Source organism: Mus caroli, unplaced genomic scaffold, assembly GCF_978045245.1.
Source record: "Mus caroli unplaced genomic scaffold, Mus_caroli_1 scaffold_2, whole genome shotgun sequence".
In the NCBI taxonomy this organism is placed as follows: domain Eukaryota; kingdom Metazoa; phylum Chordata; class Mammalia; order Rodentia; family Muridae; genus Mus; species Mus caroli.
Window position 1 is genome coordinate 24,358,181 of NW_028227257.1, and position 23,978 is coordinate 24,382,158.

The 23,978-nt window shown below is 45.0% G+C and overlaps 1 protein-coding gene across 1 annotated transcript; it reads right to left on the reverse strand.

The window, feature by feature from the left end:
• Window positions 1-212: 212 nt before the first annotated feature.
• Window positions 213-23,878, reverse strand: Dynlrb1 (dynein light chain roadblock-type 1). Its single transcript, XM_021181300.3, has 4 exons — window positions 23,804-23,878; window positions 8,431-8,506; window positions 4,430-4,597; window positions 213-570 (listed from the first exon to the last, which is right to left on the reverse strand). The coding sequence occupies exons 1-4, from the start codon at window positions 23,804-23,806 to the stop codon at window positions 527-529; spliced, it is 291 nt and encodes a 96-aa protein (XP_021036959.1). The 5' UTR covers window positions 23,807-23,878; the 3' UTR covers window positions 213-526.
• Between the last annotated feature and the right edge of the window lie 100 nt (window positions 23,879-23,978).

The window sequence follows — 23,978 nt, forward strand, 5'->3', positions numbered from 1 at the left end:
AATGCAATAGAAAGAGGTGTCTAAAAGGCCCAGGAACCAGGGCACGAGCACATACCAAGCCATGTTCAGGAAGTGCGCCACAGGAGCTAAGAGGAGCAGGCCCAGGGACCATGAAAACCTGCCAGTGGCTAGAAGCTGTGGGTATGTTCAGCTGACCATGTGCTAGCATAGGTATAGGCCTTTCCAATCTAGTAAAGACACAACACAGTAGGGGGGGTTGAAGTAATTTTTACTTTAAAAAACAAAAACAGCTTTCCAAGGGGGACAAGGTGAACTGAAAGTTTGAAGAGCTGGGTGTGGGCTTATCATAAGCTCTCATTCCAAAGCCTGAAAGGGAGAACTGAGCTTTCCCAGGGGCTGACTGGATCATCAGAGGCACTCCTTGTGGGGTGGGCAGAGCAACCCTTGATCAATGGCATGGTCTACACGGGCTCAGGTGGCCACCACGTGCCCATTGACATGATTAGCACTATTATTCTTGGGGGACATTAAATTAAGGAATGACACCGGAAGCCCAGACAGTGGCTTATTCAGTTGGATTCTGGATCACAATCAGGAAATAGTCTTTATCTGGAAAAGAGAAAAACATAAAAAGAAAGATCACTAGATGTCAACCAGGAGAGGCTAACGGTAATCACTGACCACACAGTGCAGGAGGGAGGGAGCTTCCAGAAGAGCATCGGTGGCAGGAAGTAACCGACACGTTCCTTACTGTCTGCTGCCAAGTGGCTGATGGGAAGTGAAGTCTCCATGAGATGCAGTAGTGAACTAACTGCCTCTGGAGACTGGTAAGATGACCTGATAACCTGAGTTCAACCCCCAGGACTCACATGGTAGATGGAAACAACCAATTCCTAAGGGTTGTATTGTACTCTGACGTCTGCAGTCCAGTGTGCATGTGTGCACGCACACAGACACACAAACATTAATGTAAGGAAGATTTTAATATGACTGACAGATACCTTAGTCCATCCTATAAAGCCTGCTGACTGGCCTGGCCTGTTGCTGATCTGTCCCACTCAAGAATATTTTGAAAGGTCACAGGAAGGTATTTGCTTCTTTGAAGCATTTTCCAGTGATAGTCTCATGAATCAGACTCTCCACAGAAATGGACAGGCCTCAGTTATCAAGAAAACAGGGCAAACTGCTGTCTGTCTGGGCAAACCTCGCTGATTTTGATCATTTTTCTGGGGTACTAGGACTTAAAGCCAGGGTCTTGTAAATGCAGTGAGAACAGTGATGTACACTCTCAATCCCAAATTCATTTATGGATTTTAGAAGCAGGTACTCCGTTCACCAAACATGTCAACTGAAGTTGTGCAGCACATTTTAGACACGTGGGCTCGTGCCTGGATGCTCTGATCTTGATGAGGACGACAGCAGTCTGCAGGTAGACAGACAGAAACTGCACTTATGCTCTGGGCATCGCCTCTATCTATGCAGGATTAGCTCTGCCAGGGCACCTCAGTGAACCCCAAAATCACTCCAGATAGGTGCCAGTGGGTTACTTTCCTAATAAACCACTACAAGTGACTATAGTTTCATAGCGAAGCAATCTGCACACATAATTAACAAGCTAAAAGCAAAAATATACACGCCCAACAGAAATTCTAAATTGTGCAATACTACATTAAGTACTGTAGGAGGCAGTGTCTTATGATCGTCCATTGAAAACGGTGCTCTCTGTGCGCATGCACATGCTGAGCAGGCTGAGCTCAGGAGAGTGGGTCTTGCTGGAGCTTTTCAAAGTGGCTTGCCTTCTACCATGTAGAAGCCAAGACTCGAGCCCAGATGGTCAGGTTTAGCAACAAGAGCCTTTACTGGCTGAGCCATTTGGATAGCCAGGATGTAATAAATCACACTATGTTACAAAGCTTAATGTGTTAAACTATGAAACTCTAGGCTTCAGGGGAGCCACAAGCAGTCACTTCTGTAAGACGAGACTGGACCTCTTCCTTCCAGGTCATTCCAGCCCCCACACTACACAGTGGGGCCATGCAGGGGCTGCCCTGCAGCAAGCCTTGGGCAGTCCAACCCTACTCATAGCCGGTCAGGCCCCAAACACAGCACTTCTGGATTGACCACATAAAGCTGGGTACAAAAAAGTATGCAGTACTGATTTCCATCTGAAATACCCCAGGAATACCCCAGGGCTGAAGAGACATCTCAGCAACAGGTAAGAGCACTCGCTGCTTTTGCAGAGACCCTGCAGTTAGCTCCTAGCTCAGGGGACAGCTCATGATCTGTTCCTCCAGCCTCAGGGGGATCTGGTGCTTGCTTGTGACCTGATACGGCATGGACACTCATCTTCCCAGACACAAATACATAGAGGTTTACTATGCCCCAGACATCCTTAACCCTAACCCTCTACCAAACTCATCCTATTCCACAATAGGGGGAATGTCTGCAATGGGAGGAAATTAAAGCCATCTAGGAACTAGACATGGTGGCATGTGCCTTTGATCCCAGTACCTGAGTGGCAGTATCTGATTTCAAGGCTGGCTTGGTCTACACAGTAAGTTCCAGAATAACTGGGGCTCTGTAGAGAAACCTGATCTCAAAACAGTAAAAGCCATCTATTGAATGTAGACCTTACTGTGTAAAACAGAAACAGTGGAAATGTTAGCAAGGCAGTAAGGAATCAAAGGCTTGTTGCAGCAGGAGGATGGTGTGTGAGAGCCTCAGGAAGGGGGATATAGCAGTGTGGTGGCCCCAAGAAACAGCACTGTACGGCCACCTCAACATGCCACACAACCTTCAGCATAACTACGGCATGAGAGGGAGACACTGGACCACCAGCCAGGTCAAGTGCCAGCATGTGCACTCCTGCACACTTTCCCTATGTTCTCCACTGAGGAGACTGGAGCCACGCAGCCTGTGAACCCCAACTCACGCACCCAGACATCTCTGGAGCTAGAGGTGACACTGTCTACACAGTAGGTGGAGAGACACTTCTACTAAGTGTCTGTCTCTGTGTCACCACGTAATCTTTCCTTCACCCTGAGTTTCTAGGTCTGCCACTGGGCACCTCAAGTCTGCATTGACATAACCACCAAGTGGATCCCAGTTTTATGGAAACAGAAATGTGTCCTTCATGGTCCCACAGCAGGAAGTTGAGGTAGGGGTGGACTTTTCATTAAAATTTGTAAAGTTTAGCTCTATGATAATCTTACAAATTCTGCCCAATGGTGTATATCCCAGAGGATCTCAACAGCACAGACCTCTGTCTGATGTTTTACAGATGTGGTTGTGGGAAGCGTCAGTTGGCAGGAGCTATGTTAAGTTAAGCATACATAAATACACGACAGTGCTTTTGTGAGTGACTCAGGTTCTTCCTCCCCGTCTTCCCAGCCAGGCAGACTGGGCTGGAGCATGAGGCCTGGGAACAGAAGCCACACTGACCTGCTGCTGGGACTGGCTGATGCCCCCAACCCCAACAGGGTTTGTGTAGCTCTGATTGTCCTGGAAATCACTCTACATCAGGCTGGCCTCGAACTCAGAGATCCACCTGCCTCTGCCTCCTGAGTGCTGGGATCAAACGCATATGTTACGTCCAGCACCTCAACTCATCATCAGAGCACTTCCTGCCATAGACTCAACTCACAGGACCAGATCCACACAGCCGAGTCTGGGCTCTGAGTCACCTTCTAAGTTGGATCCACTTTTTATACCTTCCTTAGTTAACCTGTTCTGCAAACTGAGGCACCATTATAAAGAACTCATGCATGTCCAGCCATGGCTTGGCAGGACAGGGAGAGGTAACCACAGAGAAGTGCTGTAGAGTCTGTCTGCCACTCTAGTCTGTGTGAGTTAGAGGAGGCAGAGTAGGAGGCATCCCCGCGCCTCCCCTCTGTAGTTCCCACCCTTGTGGGCGTCTCCCACTGTGAGCATCTCATTACACTGAGAATGATCCTAAGGCCTAAACACAGGCATGCTTATACTACCAGCCAAGCTTCTTACTGGTGACTCAAAATAGCAATCTGCTCCAATAGTGGTGGGGAGCTGGCTACATGGGTCGGAGACAGGACTATAAATTCGTTTTCATATAGAAACAGCTTTTCCACCCTTCTGACTCATATTTTCCTGGCTCTTAAGATTCAGCTTCAACACTGCTTTTTCTGAGAAATCTTTGTTCATTGTCCAGGCAGAACTGATCAACCCTCCCATGTCCCACATGTTTATGGAATTCTTACCAAGCTGAGAATGACCAGCATTAATGTTTGTGTCTTTCTCCCTCATGAAACCACAGTTCCTCTATGAGGCTTGCTGAAGACACTGGGGATGCCACCCGACAGTGACTGGGCAGTGAAGCTAGTTGACTCTTTACACCCACTAGGCCTGCCTTGAACCTGTGGAGACATTACTGTGCCACACTTTCCTCATAAGCCACAGGTTCAGAAACTAAATGTGAAGGGGCAAGAACCCTTACCTGGTGCCACCATAATTTCATTTTTCTTGGAGCGAATTCGAAGGAAGGTCAGGTCGTTCTGGGCGTCAATCTCACGCACAGTGCTCCGCGCCTTCAAGATGAAGTTGTGCATGAGGCTGGCATACTGTGTAGTGGTGGGGTTGTCCATTGTGCTCTTGATGGGAATGCCTGTGCGAAGGACAAATGGAAACCAAGCAGAAAAGAGGTTGGGAACTGGAGAGATGGCTCAGTTGGGTTAAGAGCACTGGTTGTTGTACCTGAGGTCCTGAGTTCAATTCCCAGCAAGCACATGGCTCACAACCAACTGTAATGGGATCTGAAGTCCTCTTTTGTCATGCAGATGTACAGGAAAACAACACTCATATACACAAAGAGGACGAAAAGGAGGAAGAAAGAAAAGAGGTCCACTTACACTGAGACGATATTACCCGTGACTGTTCTTGGAAAGGCTGGCTGAGCTGTAAGCATATGAAGATGCTTCCCCACCCCAGTGTGTTTCTATGTGAGTGTCTTCTAAAACAGCCCAGTAAGAGGTTGGAAGTGTAGTTCAGTGGTAAGGTGCGTTTTTCTGTGTAGTCTGTCTGAGTCCTGGGTCCAGTACCTAGCACAACATAACCGTGATGTATATCCTTGGACCAGAGAGTGACACCATTAGGAGGCAGGTGTGTCACTGTGGGTGTGGGCTTTATTTAAGACCATCACTGCCTGGGAGCCAGTCTTTTCATAGCACCCTTCAGATAAAGAACTCTCAGCTCCTCCTGCACCATGCCTGCCTGGATGCTGCCATGCTCCTACCTTGATGATAATGGACTGAACCTCTGAACCTGTGAGCCAGTCCCAATTAAATGTTGTCTTAAGAGTTGCCTTGGTCATGGTGTCTGTTCACAGCAGTAAAACCCTAACTAAGACAACAACAAATCATAAAAAGAGCCCATGAAGTAAGAGTCCATACCTCCAGCTTCCCCCTGTTGCTGGATGCTTAGACTTGGACTTTACTGGTATAATTAACCAGCCAATGACTATCACTGTGTATTAAGCCTCTCTTTTTGAAGTCCGAACAATTAAATGCTTATTGGGTATCCTACTGTCATCACTGGTGCCTGCTGTCATGTGGTGAGGGATGTGGCTTGAGCCACGTTCTGTTGTCAGGTGCCTGTCAGAAGGCTCCATCCAAGAGAAGTCTGACACCGGTGAGGAATGTGTTACAGGCACTCCTTACATCCAAGTGGCTAGACATGGGCCCTGCAAATCTGGCCAATGGTGAACAAACAGCCTGGCGATTAGCCAGAGGCAGCCTTCCACCAGGAACCTGTGAAGCAGCTGAGCAGGAGAATGAAGGTGCAGGAATGGGCTACAGTGGTCATTTGTCTTTAAGGGACTGAGGCTGGGGCCTCGATGCTGCTGTTGGGTTCTAGGTGGCAAAAACATGCAGCCCCGAGCCCCATGAGGCCTCTCGACAGCTGAGGGTGGCAGTGTGACTGGTGCCCGCTGTAATCTATCCACAGTGGGATGGTCCTAAAGGAAGAACCCTCCCGTCTGATGACATCCCAGTACTGTGCAGTTTTTTTTTTAGAGTAGTTAGAACCCCAGTACCACACTATTAGGAAAGTAGACCTTTATGCATCTCCCACCAGACTATAAATTCCCTGGGTGCAGGCAGGATCTAATCTCATTTGCCCACTAGCATCGTGGTTACGTGTGAAACATCAACTGATGTTGGTAGTTGAGTTATTCCTGGATTTACCTTTAGATAATAGAATGAGTTTGCTTATATATCAAGTAGGCAAATGTAAAGGTGCCAGTGAACCTAACCATTCAGTGGCTCACTCTAGAAGAGAAGGTAAGGGGCACAGGGAAGAAGGGGCATCCTTCCTAATGTGAGGTGGGCCTCACAGAGGCCTACCACTACTAGGCAACCTAACTGCAAGCCCTTACTGTGTAGCTTGCAGACTTACGTGGCTGCTGGGGAAGCACGTTTTTGAGACATGGTTCAACCCTTCGATGGGGCTAGTGGGTAGAACATTTGCCTAGTATGTACAGGGCAAGGAGCCTGAGCCCCAACACTGAGAAGAGAAAAATTTACTAGATAGTGCTACCCAGTACACATTCTGTCCTAGCCGAGGTGTGCTAGAAGCAAGGAGCGCCAGGTGCTTTGTTGACGAGGCCGAGGCTGCACAGTCCTACCAGGGCACATCCTTAGCTACCCGCCCCACTTTGGCTTTTGGAGCCCAGGATCTCATGCATGTTGTCCTTAAACTCACTATGTAGCTGAGGATGATTCTTTTTAAGCCCAGTTCTTGGGCCTCTATCTCACAAGTGCTGGACATGCAAGGGACCTACTTGATCTCTCTGAATCTCAATTTCCTCGTGGTAAAATGAGGTATGGTAAAAATAAGTAAGTAAATAAATAAACCCTCCCCTTTGAACCAGGGTCTCATTATGTAGCCTTGACTGACCTAGAACTCATGATAGGATCAGAATAGCTTGGAATTTAACACGATCCTCCTGAGTGGTGACACTGCAGGTTCACTGCGATGTAAAGACTTAGCTGCTGCTCTCTTTTTAAAAATACTTATGTATGTGTATGTATTCCTAACAGGGGACACCATGTGCATGTAGCAGCCTGAGAAGGTTAGAAGGGGGATCAAACCCTCCAGAAGTAGAGATACAGGTGGTTGTAAACAACCCTAGAGCTTATCTTTTTCAAAGAGGAGAGTCTAAGGAAGACCTGGAAGGCAGACTGGCAACAGTACACATTCTAAGTAGGGGTAAAAACTTATACTGAGGTCAGAGAACAGCCTTCAATGGAGAAGACTGACAGCTTCAGCCATCTCAGACATCTATCTTCTTGGGCTGCTCACACCTACAAGCTGCGTCTGCAGCCTCGGCACACCAGTCTGTCAGCCAGCCATCTGCCTGTATACTAGATCAGGGCCAGAAGCAGGGTCTATGTGGTTCCCCTGGATCTTCACTACTTCTCTCTGCTGCCTCCTGGACAGGTCCATGAATCTCTCTCCGAGGCTGGTCCTTAGGGCTGTTGGGGCCATCAGGGCCTACAGACCCCTCAGGTGCACTCAGATTTGAATCTTGGTTCTGCAGGTTAGAGAGATGGCTCTTCCAGAGAGAGGACCTGGGCTCAAGTCCCAGCACCACATGGCAGCTCACAACCTTCCGTAACTCCAGTTCCAGGGAATTGACACTCTTTTCTGGCTCCTCATACAATGCACACATATGGTAGACACTTAACATGTAGGCAAAAGAAAACAAAATGCAGAAAATAAAAATAAAAAATAAATCTTAGAAGCAATTTTGGCTTTGTAATAAGAGGCAATCATCAATTAAATTTCTTCCTGTCTCTGTGTAGCCCTGGCTGGCCTCAAACTCACAGAGATCTACCTTAACACAAAAACAAGTCTTACCAACTCTGATTATCACATGAGAAATAAGTTGGATGATCACAAGGGCTGAAAAACACAGAATACTGACAGTTGTGATCTGTCAGGGCAGTGGAACTGAGAAAAAAATTCATATTTACTAAGTTAAGATCTCTAAGGTGGTGCATGCCTTTAGCTCCAGCACACAGGAGGCAGAAGCAGGAGGATCCTACGTTCCAGGATAGCTTAGGTGACACACCAATACCCTGCCTCAAAAGAAGAAAAAAAAATCACAAGAATACTATCAGAGGGGATGGAGAGATGGCTGCTCTTCTGAAGGTTCTGAGTTCAAATCCTAGCAACCACATGGTGGCTCACAACCATCCATAATGAGATATGCTGCCCTCTTCTGGGGTGTCTGAAGACAGCTACAGTGTACTTACATATGATAATAAATAAATCTTAAAAAAACAAAAAAACAAAAAGAATAGTATCAGAACTTTGGAACTGTTTTAAAGAAAGAAAATGAGAATGAATCTGGGCTCCTTAGGATTGAGGAAGGACACTGTGTGTGGTGTGGGCTGCTTTCTGGAGACCTGCCTGGGTGCAGGATGGACAAGGGCCTACCTTCTGTGTTCACCACGATGATGCCCTGCACTCCTTTCTGGCTTTGAAGCCTCTTGAGTGTTTCCTCCACCTCTGCCTGCCAGAAAGGAGACCAATATTAGGAGTCAGTAGGCAGACTGGATTAATGTCTTCAGATCCTGGCCCAGGAATGACAGTCATCTAAAAAGCAACACCCAGGCCGGGTCCATATGGAGTGCTCCTCAGGCCACCCCTGGCAGCCCCAGCATGAGCAGCACTGTTTCTGGCCCCTTACATCAGGCGGCCACCCCCTTCCTGCCCATCAGCTATTTGAGAGCAGAATAAAAACCCCATTCCCTGGAGTACAGACACACCCATGGCCCATGACTCACTCTTCTGGAACAGTATTCTGATGAACTGGAAAAAACAAAAACAAAAACCTAAGTAGTAGCTTTTAACAGGAAAGAGGCACTGTGTCTTTGTAGGTTAAACATCAAAAATGAAAATATTCCAAAGGGAGCAAAATGACCCCATAAGGATAATAAACTCAGTGACTTAAAAAGCTGCTACCCTAGACACAGTGACACTTGGTATATAAGAACAGGAAATATGCTGGGCAGTGGTGGCACACACCTTTAATCCTAGCACTTGGGAGGCAGAGGCAGGCAGAGCTCTGAGTTTGAGGCCAGCCTGGTCTACAGAGTGAGTTCCAGGACAGCCAGGATTACACAGGGAAACCCTGTCTCAAACACACACACACACACACACACACCAAAAAAGAAAGAAAGAAAGAAAAGAAAAGAAAAGAAAAGAAAAGAAAAGAAAAGAAAAGAAAAGAAAAAAGAAAAGGAAGGACGAACGAACAGGAACTATGTCTCAGGAAGAGTTCTGATTATCCAGAAACTGCTCAAGGTGGGATGTCCGAGCACACAGAACCTGTCAACTGAGCAGCTAATGAGATGTAGGAGTCTCCCTCTGTGAAACATGCTTCTACACAGCCCTGGCTGTCCTGGAACTCATTCTGTAGACCAGGCTGGAAGAAAACTAAGAGACTGCCTGCCTCTGCCTCTGCTGGGATTAAAGATGTGTACTATCACACCTGGTCCTCCCCACCCCTTTAAAAAAACAAACTTTCAAAGCTGCTTTTCTGAAACCAAATAGTTTTCTAGACCACCTGACACATCTCTTCAAGACCTAGTCTGTGACTATGTGAGACACATCAGATCCTGTGTCTAGCTACTTAGTCTCTTAGAGTGGTCAGCAGAGTAGGTCCCCATAAACACAAGTCTAGCTGACCTTCCTCTCTCTATGGCTGGAGCCTGGTTTTGAAGTGTGCTTATTCCACAGGCTTGGATCTAGTCATAAGCTCCTCAAACGTAGAGTCAGGACAGGCATTCAGATCTCTGTGAAATCAAGGCCAGTCTGTACATAGTGAGCTATAGCACTGTCAGGGTTTTGTAGAGAGACTTTATCTCCAAAGGGGGAGAAGGCAAAGGGTCTTTGGAAACAGGGGTATCATTCACAGAAAGAATGGTTCTCCATCACCTGGGTCCAAAGAGCTAGAGCTGGGGGTGGTGTGTGTGTGTGTGTGTGTGTGTGTGTGTGTGTGTGTGTGTGTAGTAACACAATGGGTTATTTTTATGAAAGGCTCATCCTAACAACCTACTTCCTGTAAGAACAGTGCCAGATGCCACAGGGTGGGTAGAGAGCTCCTCCTACAGAGCGCCAAGCAGCTTCATGCCTCTAATCTAGAACCTGGGCAAAAGGGCATGGTTGTGTCAGAAGCCGTTTGCCTGCTTCTGTGGAGAGAAAGAAAATAAAAGCCTGCCTGCCAGGCAGAGTCAAGGCAGGTCAGGAGTATTGGCAGATTTCCTGGCCTGCTGAGGCATGGAACAATAAGAGAAGGTGCACTTCAGGCTCAAGATGAGGGACTGAAGATTCTATTGACCTTGGTGGGAGTTACAGGGAGGCTTTGGGATGAGAACTGATGGCTTATGTATATATTGCAGCAGTTGTTCCTGTGGCTTTGCTTCCCAGAATACTGTGAAGTATAAAAAGGCTAAGAAAAACTAGAGGCCAATGTGGTATTGACCTGCAGCCCTTCCATATCTGTCTCTTGCATCTTTTTTCTGCCTTCCCTATAATTATCCTCACTCCCGCCTCAGAGGACTGTTCCCAGCAGGTTGGTTGGAATTAGGGGATCAAGTGAAGAACAATGAGGAGGAAGGGAGAGCTTGAGAAAGAAAAAGGGGCTCAGTGCAATTAGAGTTTCTTGTAACAGACACAGGGAAACAGATAAGGGAGCTTGGAAAAAGAAAAAGACAGGGAAAAAAGATGTGAAGGGGAAACAATCATAGGCTTTGTGTACAAATGCTTAAGAATATGCTTTGCTAAAGTAGGGCAACAGCAATTACATCTAATTTTTTAGATTTTGTAGAGAAGGTTTGTCCTTGGTTTCTTTTTTTTTTCCTTCTTTTTTTTTTTAATATTTTTTTATTACGTATTTTCCTCAATTACATTTCCAATGTTATCCCAAAAGTCCCCCATACCCTTCCCCCCCCACTCCCACTTTTTGGCCCTGGCGTTCCCCTGTACTGGGGCATATAAAGTTTGCGTGTCCAATGGGCCTCTCTTTGCAGTGATGGCCGACTAAGCCATCTTTTGATACATATGTAGCTAGAGTCAAGAGCTCCGGGATACTGGTTAGTTCACAATGTTGTTGCACCTACAGGGTTGCAGATCTCTTTAGCTCCTTGGATACTTTCTCTAGCTCCTCCATTGGGGGCCCTGTGATCCATCCAATAGCTGACTGTGAGCATCCATTTATGTGTTTGCTAGGCCCCTGTCCTTGGTTTCTTGAAGACGGTACAGTAAATTTAGCAACCTAGGAGAAGGTTAGAGAAAGACTTAAAGATTATTATGATGTGCATGGACCAGGTTAAGTACCTGTAGATACCTTCAGTCTTTTGAGCCTAATTAGGGATAGATTAGATCCTAGACATGAGAGAGAAGCAGCATCCAGGATGCTAGCAGTCCCAGAGCAGGTCACCACGCACCACCACAGTGGAGGTGTGCCGGGCAGTGCCAGCCAGGGAGCAGACTTCCTCTGGCCCCTCTCCCCACACTCTCAGACTGGAGCACCCACTGACCCCCCAGAACGTCAGAGACAGAAGCAGAGGGCAAGAGACAGCAACATGGAGCACAAGGCACAGGTGAGTTATGATTCAACCCAGCAGGTTAAGGTCTAAGTAAAATGTTTGAGGTTGATAAATGCAAGTGATGAAGGTTAGAGGATGTAAAAGAACTTGGATAGTGATGAATTAGAAATAAAAAATCCTTCAGATGAAAGATGTTTAAAGTTGGTAAATGCAAGTGATAAATGCATATGGTAAATGCAAGTGATAAATGTCGGAGGATCTAAGATGTTTTAATGTATATAGTTTCAAGTTACCGAGATGTAAGAAACAATTTAAGGTATAAAAAGGGGAAATGTTTCATATTCGTTCCCCCTGCATGCTACTGTCATTTCAAAGTTGAAAATTTTAACATTGATCAGTGGATGCGCTAATGAAACACTGGCAGTTAACAATTCAGCCATGCCGGGCGTGGTGGCGCACGCCTTTAATCCCAGCACTTGGGAGGCAGAGGCAGGCGGATTTCTGAGTTCGAGGCCAGCCTGGTCTACAGAGTGAGTTCCAGGACAGCCAGGGCTACACAGAGAAACCCTGTCTCGAAAAACCAAAAAAAAAACAAACAAAAAAAAAAAACAAAAAAAAAACAATTCAGCCATAAGCTCAAGATTTTCATTTCCCTTTGATTGTCTTCTGAATATAAACTTAAAGGTGCTTATCATGCTAAAAACATCTCTGTTCAATCTGCATATCTATAGCTATAAACCTTTAGCTTTTACTAGTTCTCAAACACACGAGTCTACTCCCGGTGTCTAATAGACACCTCTTAACTATTTTTCTAAAATATGAATTTCAATACAATGGTATATCCTTTTGCAAACTAAAGTTCATATAAACTTTGGAAATCAAGAGTCTTAAGGCTTGGACTCACCTGTCACAGATCAAATGGACTCCAGATAAGTACACCTGCCTGTTCTGATCCAATGCAGCAGGTTGCCCCAAACATAAATCATATAAACTACCATATTCAAGTTAGAAATTATATATATTGAAATGTATATAATAACTGCATACATGTTCACATATGCATATATATAAAATTTCCACAATATAAATTATATTGAATATGATTTATGTGTTACTACATTATATATAGTAACTATAAATCATATGTATTAAATATTAATTATATGCTCTAAAATTATATATATTAACTATAAATAATATGTTAAAATATGGATTAATGTCCTCAAGGACAGGAAATTATGGAACAATCTCAAGGAGCTCTAAAAAAAATCAGTTACAAAAACATTTAAAAAGGAGTTATTGTATACTCCTTCACCACAAATTTTTATTTTGAATTTTTTGATCCTGGATGCCAAAGGACTCTCTGCTGCTGAGTGTCTGTGGTACTCTACAACTAGGCATACTTAGGCCCAGGTGAAATGAAGGACCCACTTACTGGCATATGGCAGGGTCCTGATCCGGTATTAATAGGAAGAAAAGGGGACATTTGTGGTTTTCACACAGTGGCTGCCAGAATGATTGGTGAGATGCTGATGCTGGGACAAAGATGATGCTGACTGTGATCTTGCTGAGTGCCCTGACGATGGTGTCAGGGAAGCCATACTGGGCATATGTTCCTGACCCACCCTTGCTACATCCTTCTGTATGGTCAAGGCCAGGAGTACTTGTGACCTCTAATAATACTCAGCTGTTGGGATTCCCTTGGTCTGAGATTAAAAATGTATTCCAAATTGGTGAATTACACTGCTATGGGTCAGGGCCTACCTATGTGTTTTACTAGAAAGTACCAATGCCAGATGTGTTTCTGTGGACTTAGAGGAAGAATATCTCTAAGACTGTAGGGCAAAGCATTGAGATAGGAATGCTCAGCTTTTAGACCTTCAGGACAGAGAACACAAAGATTGTGAAACCTGCCTTTGAAAAATCAAATGGAGAAGTTGTTATAATGACCCTCTTCTTTCCTTTAATGAGACCGGTTATTCTGACTCATTCATGGACTGGTCTGTGAATCAATTAATATCGGACAAAAGGAAATGACAGTGAGCATTTGGAGGGCTGGTTCTGGACATTGTCAGAGACATGTTTGGAAACTGACAGCTGCTTTGTATGATGTTATGTTGCTATGGATAAAAATGGAACAGGTTCTGGGGTTACGGTAAATGTGACATCTTGCATTACTCCACCTGATCTTTTACTAATTGGGAATGTAAACTTTGTTGTAGGCTCTGATAATGAGTTCAGTGTTTGTTTTAATGGTCTTTTGTCCAATTGCGATTCTGCACTGTATGATGGTCTATCTGTAATGGTAGTGCATCAACCAGCTTCTATTATGAGTCCTGTAAATTTTTCTGAACCCTGGTATTCTGAAAAAGGCTTACAAATCTTGGGAGAATTGGATCACCTTCTGGCAAGGAAGGAGCAAAGGTATGCTTAGGCCGATCATTGCTGGTGTTGCTGCTCTCATAGTGTTTATAGCCAGCGCTACTACTTCTGCATTAGTTTCAGCACAAGAGGTACAAGCACCTAGTTTTGCTAATCATCTTGCAGAAAATGTAACCAATGTCCTGTGCATACAAGAGGATTTGGATAGAGGGCTAGAACAAAAAACTGACACATTGTATGATATAGTGCAGATCACAGGAGATGAGGTGCAAGGACTGAAAGTCAGAAGCCAAATGTATAATGAGAGTCAGCAAAACTGGACCAGAGTAAAAAGGCACCTCCACGGTATTTGGCATAATACCAACACTTCTTTAGATTTGTTAGCCCCGCACAAGGAGGCTGTAAGTTTAAGAAATGCAAAGCCTTTAGCTTTTGAAGCTGCTAGTACTGCAAATGATATTCTGAAAAAGTTACAGGCCATTTTTCTTTCATGGTCCTTGTATACATCTCTCTTATTGGGCATAGCAGGACTTGGCTTTATGATCCTTTTTATGGCATGTCTGTTACCTGTTCTTTTGAGAGAAATCACCAGTGCTTTTACAGATGTCAAAGCAGAGTTACACAAGTTCAAGCTCCAATGTCTTCCCTAGCAGAAGCTGGTAGTCAATGACAGGTAAGATCATCTTGAAAACCTTTCAACCTAAGACAGGTCATGAATACAAGACTATTCATGTGCCAATGATGGGTAAGAGCTGTGTTTTCAGATGGCAACCTAAGATAGGCACAACTTTCTGTGCAGTAACTGATAAAGTGCCTTTTACAGATAAAAAAGACAGGTAAGATTCTCTCAGAGGTGGATCATCCTAAGACAGGACATGAATGGTAAGATTCATGTACCGATGATAAGTAAGGTCCATACTTGAGGGGATGCCTAAAACAGGCACAGTCTTTCTGCACCAATAGCTGAGACAGCTTTGGTTTGTATAGAGGATATGTGGGAGCACTTCCAGAGTGAACTTTGAAGATTTATTTATTTTATGTATATATAAGTACACTGTAGCTGTACAGATGGTTGTGAGCCTTCATGTGGTTATTGGGAATTGAATTTAAGACCTCTGCTCCCACCAGTCAACCCCACTCACTTTGGCCCAAAGATTTATTATAAATAAGTACACTGTAGCTGTCTTCAGATGTACCAGAAGAGGGCGTCTGATCTCATTACTGGTGGTTGTGAGCCACCATGTGTTTGCTGGGATTTGAACTCAGGATCTTCGGAAGAGCAATCAGTGCTCTTACCCACTGAGCCATCTCACCAATCCCAGAGTTAACTTTGACTGACTTCTTGGTTATGATTAATCATTAGTGAGTCTGAGTCTGTTGACATCTGTTTTCAATTAAGACATGCATTATACCCTGCCAAGTTCCTCCACTTATGCATACATCCTTGAGAGACTGTTCTAGCCTGAAGGAAATAGCCTCAGTCAAACATAAGATACTGTGTGCCATAAACTTGCCACATAAGCATTTGTGGAACTGGCCATGTTTTGTGTTGCTTGCCTTCAAAAGACACTTGAGAAAATATACTTGCTTGCTGGCATAGTACTGACCAGCAGCCCTCTTGCATCTTCTTTCTGCCTTTCCTATAATCATTCTCACTCCCTGGTCATGGTTCCCATGTTGACTGACCAGCTGGTTCCAGCAGTTCCATGAGATCCATCACTCTCCTGGCATTCTTTGACACATACATGCAGGGAAAACACAACTTTAGCTCTACCCCTCAGAGGTCTCTACAATGGTGGCTGTGGGGCTTGACACATTCAATATCTAAAGATTATATGCTTGTGTGGTGGCTTGAATGAGAATGGCTCCCAGCAGACTCATGTTTTAATATTTGAATGCCCATTAGTGAAACTTTTAGGGAGTATTAGGAGATATATTCTTGAGAAAGTATGTCACTAGGGGCAGTCCTTCAGGTTTCAAGAGACTTAGGCCATTCCCAGCTCACCTCTGCCTCCAATTTCCAGATGAAGATGTAAGTTCACAGACAGATGTTCCTGCTGCCTTTGTAAAACCACCATGAACTCTAACCCTCTAAAACCCTAAACCATAAATACACTCATTATAAGTTGCAGTAATTATTTGAATGCCTAGTCCCTAGTTGGACTGTTAAGGATGAAGAGGTGTGAACTTGTTGGAGGTGTGTCACTGGAGTTGGGCTTTGAGATTTGAAAATCCTGTGCTAGGCCTTCTGTTTGTCTTTTCCCACTTGCTCCCTGACTATGGACCAGGATGTAAAGCTCCCAGCTAGTGCTTGAATGCCATGCCTGTGTGCTTCCTGCCATGGTAAGATATTGGACTAACCCTCTGAAACTGTGACCAAGCCCCCAATAATGCTTTCTTTTATAAGAGTTGCCTTGGTTGTGGTGTTTCTTCATATCAATGGAAACATAGCTGTGATGGTTTGTATATGTTCTGCCCAGGAAATGGCACTATTAGAAGGTGTGGCCCTGTTGGAGTAGGTGTGTCACTGTGGGTGTGGGCTATCAGACACTCACCCTCAATGCCTGGAAGTCAGTCTTCTACCAGCAGCCTTCAGATGAAAATGTACCAGGGACTGGGGTATTGTTGTGATAGGCTTGACCATGTTTTTGTTTGGAAGGATGTGGATTTTGGGACTTTGGATTTGGAAAGTCATGGAATGTTTTAAATGGGGCCCAATGAGCCATCCTAGTAGGAATATGGAAGACTTTGTTGCTGGGAGTGATTGAACTGGGCAGACCTGGCCCAAGACTAGTAGGACAATTGATGCTGGTTAGCTGGAGCTAAGAAATTTATGGTGATTAAGAAGAGACCAGCATCACTGAAGTGTAATCTTCGGGGAAATATTTTCTGAGAGCACAAAGAAGCTGTGTTCCAGAGATTGCCAAGGTTGTACCTTGTGCTGCAGTTGTACTTGGTAATGTGTAAGAGTCACCCAGGTGGTACTGGTTTTAAAGGCATGAAGGGATCATGAACAGCTGAGGCTTGGCACTGTGAGAGATCAGGGAAGGCACTGGTGAAAGTGCAGCCTCAGTTGCAATTGATGGCCCAGGAAGGGATCCTGCAAAGGAGTTGAGGCTTAACATCATGAAGAGAGCCTGTTGAGAAACTACTGGTGAGCCGGGCGTGGTGGCGCACGCCTTTAATCCCAGCACTCGGGAGGCAGAGGCAGGCGGATTTCTGAGTTCGAGGCCAGCCTGGTCTACAAAGTGAGTTCCAGGACAGCCAGGGCTATACAGAGAAACCCTGTCTCGAAAAACCAAAAAAAAAAAAAAAAAAAAGAGAAACTACTGGTGAAGCCTAGTTGCAGGGGAAGACCCCAGTATATTGGAGATGCCAGTACCATGGGATGATTACCAAGGATGGTGGAGTGGATCAACCTGAGCTTAGAGTGCTACAGAGGGCAGAGCTTAAGAAATGAAGCCAGCCCTTTGGAGGAGCCCAGAAGATCATGTGTGGATCCCAGACATTGAAACAAGAAACTGTTACATTAAAATTGCCTTGGAGACACCATCTGCTGAGGAATGTTGCTAACAAGGAGTGGAACCAACCTAGGAGAAAGAAGTTTGTTGCTGTCAACAAAGATGAAGGGAATTGGAGATCTGAAGACTTCTTTGACATCAGCCATGGAGATGCAGAGTTTGAGTCTGCCCAGCTGGTTTCCTGTAATTACAGCTAAATGATTGGATGAACCACAGAAGAGACTTTGAACTTTGGACTTTTAACTTGTTGAGACTGCTGTAGACTAAGGGGACTTTTGAAGCAGGACTTAATGTATTTTGCATTATGCTATGTTTAGGTATGGCGCCCATAGACTAATGCTTGAACAAGCCTATCCAGGCCAGGGAGTGGAATGTGATGTATATGCTCTGCCCAGGGAGTAGGTTTGGGCTATAAGACACTCACCCTCGATGCCTGGAAGTCAGTCTTCCATTAGCAGCCTTCAATGAAGATGTAGAACTCTCAGCTCTGCCTAGACCATGCCTGCCTGGATGCTGCCATTCTCCTACCTTGATGATAATGAACTGAACCTCTGAACCTGTAGGTCAGCCCCAAATGTGTGTTATCTTTTATAAGACTTGCCTTGGTCATGGTGTTTGTTCACAGCAATAAAACACTAAGACAATAACTAAGACTGATTGGTTTTTTTATTTAAGACACGATTTTCACTTTATAGCCCAGACAGGCCTTTAACTTGTGGCATTCTTCCTGCCTAAATTTGTTATTTGGTTTGTGGAGACTGGGCCTAATTATGTAGCCTTGTTATTAGTATGTCTCAGTATATGTACATATGTCCACAGGTGCCCAAAAATGGCATCAGGCCTCTTGGAGCTATCTGGAGTTAAAGACATTTGTGAACCGTCCAACACAGATGCTGGTATCCAAAGATTAATCCCCATGATTGAGCAGCAAGTACTTTTAACCACTCAGCCATCTCTCTATCACCCCTGATTAAGCTAAATCATGTGAAAGTAACGTACTCCAGGCACTAGAGAAGAGGAGACACTGTTCCTGCATTCTCTAGTTAGATGTACTTGCAGGATTGTGGAATCTGGTACCACCGCACCAAGTATCTCACATTTGGAAAGATTCCAGGCTAGCCTGAGCTACATAGGGGATATGTGTCTCAAAAAAGCAAGCAAACGGGCGGTGGTGGCGCACGCCTTTAATCCCAGCACTTGGGAGGCAGAGGCAGGTGGATTTCTGAGTTCGAGGCCAGCCTGGTCTACAAAGTGAGTTCCAGGACAGCCAGGGCTATACAGAGAAACCCTGTCTCGAAAAACCAAAAAAAAAAAAAAAAACCTTACTTAAAAAAAACAAACAAACAAACAAACAAAAAACTGGGGCTGGTGAGATGGCTCAGTGGGTAAGAGCACCCGACTGCTCTTCCGAAGGTCCAGAGTTCAAATCCCAGCAACCACATGGTGGCTCACAATCACCCGTAACGAGATCTGGCGCCCTCTTCTGGAGTGTCTGAAGACAGCTACAGTGTACTTACATATAATAAATAAATAAATCTTTAAAAAAAAAAAAAAAGGCAAGCAAACAAAAACCAAAACAAAACAACAAAAGTAGATGTAGTCCAGTAGGCATGAGACCTTGAGTTCCACCCCTAATATAGCAAAATTTAATAGAAAAAAAAAACTTAAAACATTACATAAAAGCTGGGCATGGTGGTGGCACATCCTTTAATCTCAGCATTTAGGAGGCAGAAACCAGTGGATGGATCTCTGAGTTCAACACCAGCCTGATCTACATACTGAGTTCCAGGACAGCCAGTTATACAGAGAAACTCTGGCTCAAAAAAAAAAAAAAAAAAAAAAAAAGTAAAAATCCACAAAATAATAAGAAAAACGGCACATGTTCATTATAATAGGAGATAGAAAACAGAAAACACATCTAAAATAAATTACGAACACCTAAACACCTTTAAAGGAATGAAAACTCAACAGTGCAGGACCATTTTAATGCTGGCTTCATTAAGGCAAAGCCCTCAAGATCAATGGCCTCGGAGAAACCACACAGTACAGTGTATGAAGCCTAAGTACTGCTCCCTTTGCCTCAGAAATGCCTTGCTTGAGACTCATTTAAATAAATAATCTACTTCATTTAAAAGAAACAACCAAAAATTATAGACCACAGCATTATGTATAACTTAGATTGTATACCAGGGAAATGGCTTGCCAAAATTCTGTTGGAACAATGGCTGGGTGTGGTGATACACTCTGGGAGCAGAGGCAGTAGATATCAGAGATCGAGGCTGGTCTGGCCTCTATAGCAAGTTCCTGGACAGCTATCACTCCATATACATACACACACACACACATTCATACATGCATACATGGACAGCTAGCACTCCATATTCACTCACTCACACACACATACACACCACTTTATCAACTATTATATAGTAAACAAATAATTTATCATAGCTGGGTGATGGTGCACACCTTTAATCCCACCACTTAGGGGAAGAGGCAGGCTGATCTCTTGTGAGTTTGAGACCAGCCTGGACTACAGAGTGAGTTCCAGGACAGCCAACGATACACAGGGAAACCCTGTCTTGAAAAACCAAAAATACATATAACGATGTAACAGTAAGGTTTGGTTAAATGCTTTTAGGCAGTAAATAAATACCAAATATGGAGATCTTGAAGATGTACATGTTAAGAAAAAACAGGAAAAGAGGAAACCAGCTACGTGCTAGAGTAAACCTGGACAAAAAGTGTGATTTTATTTAATAGTTCTAATGAGCAGCTTCCACCAATATAAACTATCCTATAGAATAGTTCTATATGGCAGGAGTGTCAAAGATAAAGGCAATTACTGCCAGCACTGTCTGTAGAAGAAAGTAAACTAAATGTATGAGCTTAGGGTACTGTGCAGCCTTAGAAAGGTTTGTAAAAGGTAGGTGTGTGTATGTGTGTGTTTGGAATGAGTATGAGTGTGTTCTTATATGATCTGAGCTTTATGAGTGGGGCCTCAGATTCACAGGCTCTTGTAATGATAGTCTGGTTTTCTTTTGGGGTATGTGCGTGTGTAAAGACAGGGCCTCACTATTCAGCACGGACTGACCTGAAACTATGTAGACCAAGCTGGCATTTAATATAGAGACCCACTTGCCTCTGCTCCCCAAGTGCTGGTAGTACAATATAAGCCATCACATCTGGCAACAGCAGGTATTTAAGTGAATGGAGGAATGAATCAATGAACACACACACACTCATACATACATACACACACATATAATGTGTGTGGTATATGTAATTTATAATCATGTCTGTAGGTTTGTGCACATGAGTGTAGTGACCCATAAGGCCAGAAGAGGGTGTTGGTTCCCCAGAGTTGGAGTTAGAGGCAGTTGTGTCCTGTCTAATGTGGGCACTGGGAACCTAACCCTGTTCCTCTGGAAGAGTAGTATGTGCTCTTAATCACTAAGCCCTTGCTTCAGATCAGAATAAACATCTTTATAGTATCATGTATCATAAAGTAAACTTTATGACCAAAATTACACTAATGAGTATGGTGGCACATACCCCAAATCCCAGCATTTAGGAGGTAGAGGCAGGAGGATTGGAAGTTCAAAGTCATCCTTGGTTAAATGGCAAGTTGTGCACTATATAAGGCACAAATAAGAAAATAGTCCCACATACCAAACATATCAAAAAGGAAGCGTGCCCAGCTGCCAACAGTGGTTAGCTTGGGGGAGGGGTAAGAATGACCATGTGCACCTCCTACAGATCATGTACAACAGGGCCACATGAGTTCATTTGGAATGTTCATCTAAATATGTAGTAATTTTATGAATGCAAACAATATAGTACTGATTATAGAAATCTACCATGTATGAAAAAAACAGCACATATACACTTATGTAAATTACTCCGGGGGGCGGGGGGTCCTGTCTGGAGCACACCTTTAACCCCAAAACTTGGGAGTTGGGAGGCAGGCAGATCTTTGTGAATTCTAGGCCAGCCTGGCCTACAGAGGAACTTTCAGATATATATACACATTCTGTTGTATAAAGAACTCCCTGGTCTACAGAGGGAGATTCACACATACAGACACACAAAGACATAGACAGACAGACAGACACACAGACAACACAGACAGACAGACAGACACACACACACACACATACACACACAAATCTGGTTGTTCCTGAAGGAGACTGAAGCTGGGATTAGGGATGGATGAGAGAGCAATTTTTCACTTAGATCCTTTTGTATTAAAACTGTGAATATGCTATTTAAAATTTTAAAAATATATTGATGTATTTACTTTATATATGCAGTATGTATGACTTATGCAGGAGCCTGCAGAAGTCAGAAGTAGGTGTCAGATCTAGAAGTGGCGTTACAAACGGATGTGAGCAGACATGTGGGTGTTGGGAATTGAACCTGAATCTTCTGTAAGAACGACAAATACCCTCAATGGTTGAGCCCATCTCTACAGTTTCCTATTAAAATTTTTTTACAGGTGAGTGTTGTGGAAAATAACTGCATAGATTTGAAGCAATACTGTTTTTGATGATGTAGAGACATTCTTCGTGATACCATGAAAATCACAGACCCCTAATTGAACAATCGATGCTGGACACAACAAAAACAGAATAAGAACACCATACACAATGTACCTACGTAGTTGCCTCTAGCTCAGTGGTCCTTAACCCTCCCAATCTGCGACCCTTTAATATGGTTCCTCATGTTGTAGTGACCCCCAGCCACAAAATTATTTCCCTGTTACTTCATAACTCTAAATATCTGGTATGTGATCCCTGTGGGCTGAGACTGAGGTTGATAACCACTGTCTAGGTGATGCCAGTCTGTTTCCTTCTCAGTTGCTTAGTTTTCTGGGGCTAAAAAGATGGCTTAGTAATTAAAAGCACTGGATTTTCTTCCATAGGAGTGAATTTGACTCCCAGCACCTATATGGTGGCTCACAGGCATCAGGAAATCCAGTCCCCATCTGATGCCTCTCCAGGCACATTATACATAGACATGTATTCCCTAAGCAGCAGGCTGCAGCTGTCAAAATGGCTGCACCTCTGCTCCTGCCTCAGGAGCCCTCACAGGAGCTGCCTCAGCCATCAGGAGGTACCCCTGGTACCATGTCCTCTCTGGCCTCCCCAAACAGTTCAACAGTGATGGCACCTCAGCCAAAGCTGCCTGCAGTTGGGAAGGCCTTCCCATCCTAGCTCAATGGTCCTGATGAAGGAAAAAGGGGGCAACAAACAAACAAACAAAAACAACAAAAACAAGCCACCAATGCCTGGACAGGAAAACCTACCAATCCCAGAGCTCCCCCAAATCCCAACCAATTCTCACTCTGGAAATCTCTGCCCTGAGAAGCTCTGCCACCTAAGAAACCCTACATAAGACTTCTTCTTTGTTTAGTGTCCTGCTGCCCACTCCCCAGAGCAGAGACAGCCACCCCAGGATTCATCCCTCCACACCCTGGATTTGTCCCTGCAATGAGACTCCTGAACTACTCGGCTCAGCTGGGGATACCCTCCCTGCTGTTGAGGAGACTTCCTCTCGGAGTTGTGTGCTTCCTGGCCCCGTGCCTCAGGATGCCCTTCCATGGGACACCTTCTCCCCTCAGAGCTGTGTGGTTCCTGGGCTTCCGAGGAGTACCCACGAAACCCTTCTATAGCAGCAGGAACACTTAACAATACATACAAGCAAAACACTACTTATATACATAAAATATTTAACTTTAAAAACAAAAATAGCTTGCCCTCCAACTGCAAATCCTTTTGCCTTCGCCTTCCCAGTGCTGGAATTGCAAGCGTGCACCCGTTGTAAATAAGATTGAGGTTTGGTTTAACGACGGAAAAGGCCTTTTAAATTCTGTACACTTGTGAGGGTTAAAAGCACCACCCTGCCCCCAAAGTGGACCCCAACGCCAAACTGAACCCACAGGCGGCAGTCAAGCCTGCAGAGTTCGAATCCCCGGGACGGCTGCCTTAGGTTAGGATTCCAAGTGTGAAGATGGCCCTAATGGCCGTACCTACTTCCCAGAGCGGAGGAGGAAAGGCCACGCACGTAAGCGCTTACGCCCATGGTGCCTGCCATATGCCGGACTTCAGAAAACGTCGCAGCCCGGCCGGGGTCTCCCAACACTGACCAAAATGCAAAACTGTAATCGAGCCGGAGGGCGGGCCTCCGGGGCGGCCGCTCACAGACCAGCTTCCGGTCGCTCCGCCTCGGCTGGGACTAAAGGCCCGCATCCCCGGGTCCCGCGGGGCGACGCCCAACGACCAGAACCCCTACCGGGGGATGGCCACGCCGGGCGGCCGCAGCCCGCTATCGCCGCCTTGGGAGGACACTCACCATCTCGGACGGATCCTGCAGCTCCAAATCGCCAAGACTTAGCCGCGTTCCCCGCCCTTCTGAGCCTGCGCACAGTCCTTTGTGGAGACGGACAGATCGAGCAGCCTATCAGGGGCCAGCAGTGATGGGGCGGGCTGACGGGAGTCCGCGACGCAAGGACTCGACCCATTGGGGA

Bases quoted from the DNA above. Each gene is read 5' to 3' on its own strand.
- Dynlrb1 (XM_021181300.3), bottom strand. The intron at 4,598-8,430 runs GTAGGCCCTTGT...TCCTTCGCACAG, and splicing joins CATCGTGGTGAACACAGAAG to GCATTCCCATCAAGAGCACA. The intron at 571-4,429 runs GTAAGGGTTCTT...TCTCTTTTCCAG, and splicing joins TGAAATTATGGTGGCACCAG to ATAAAGACTATTTCCTGATT.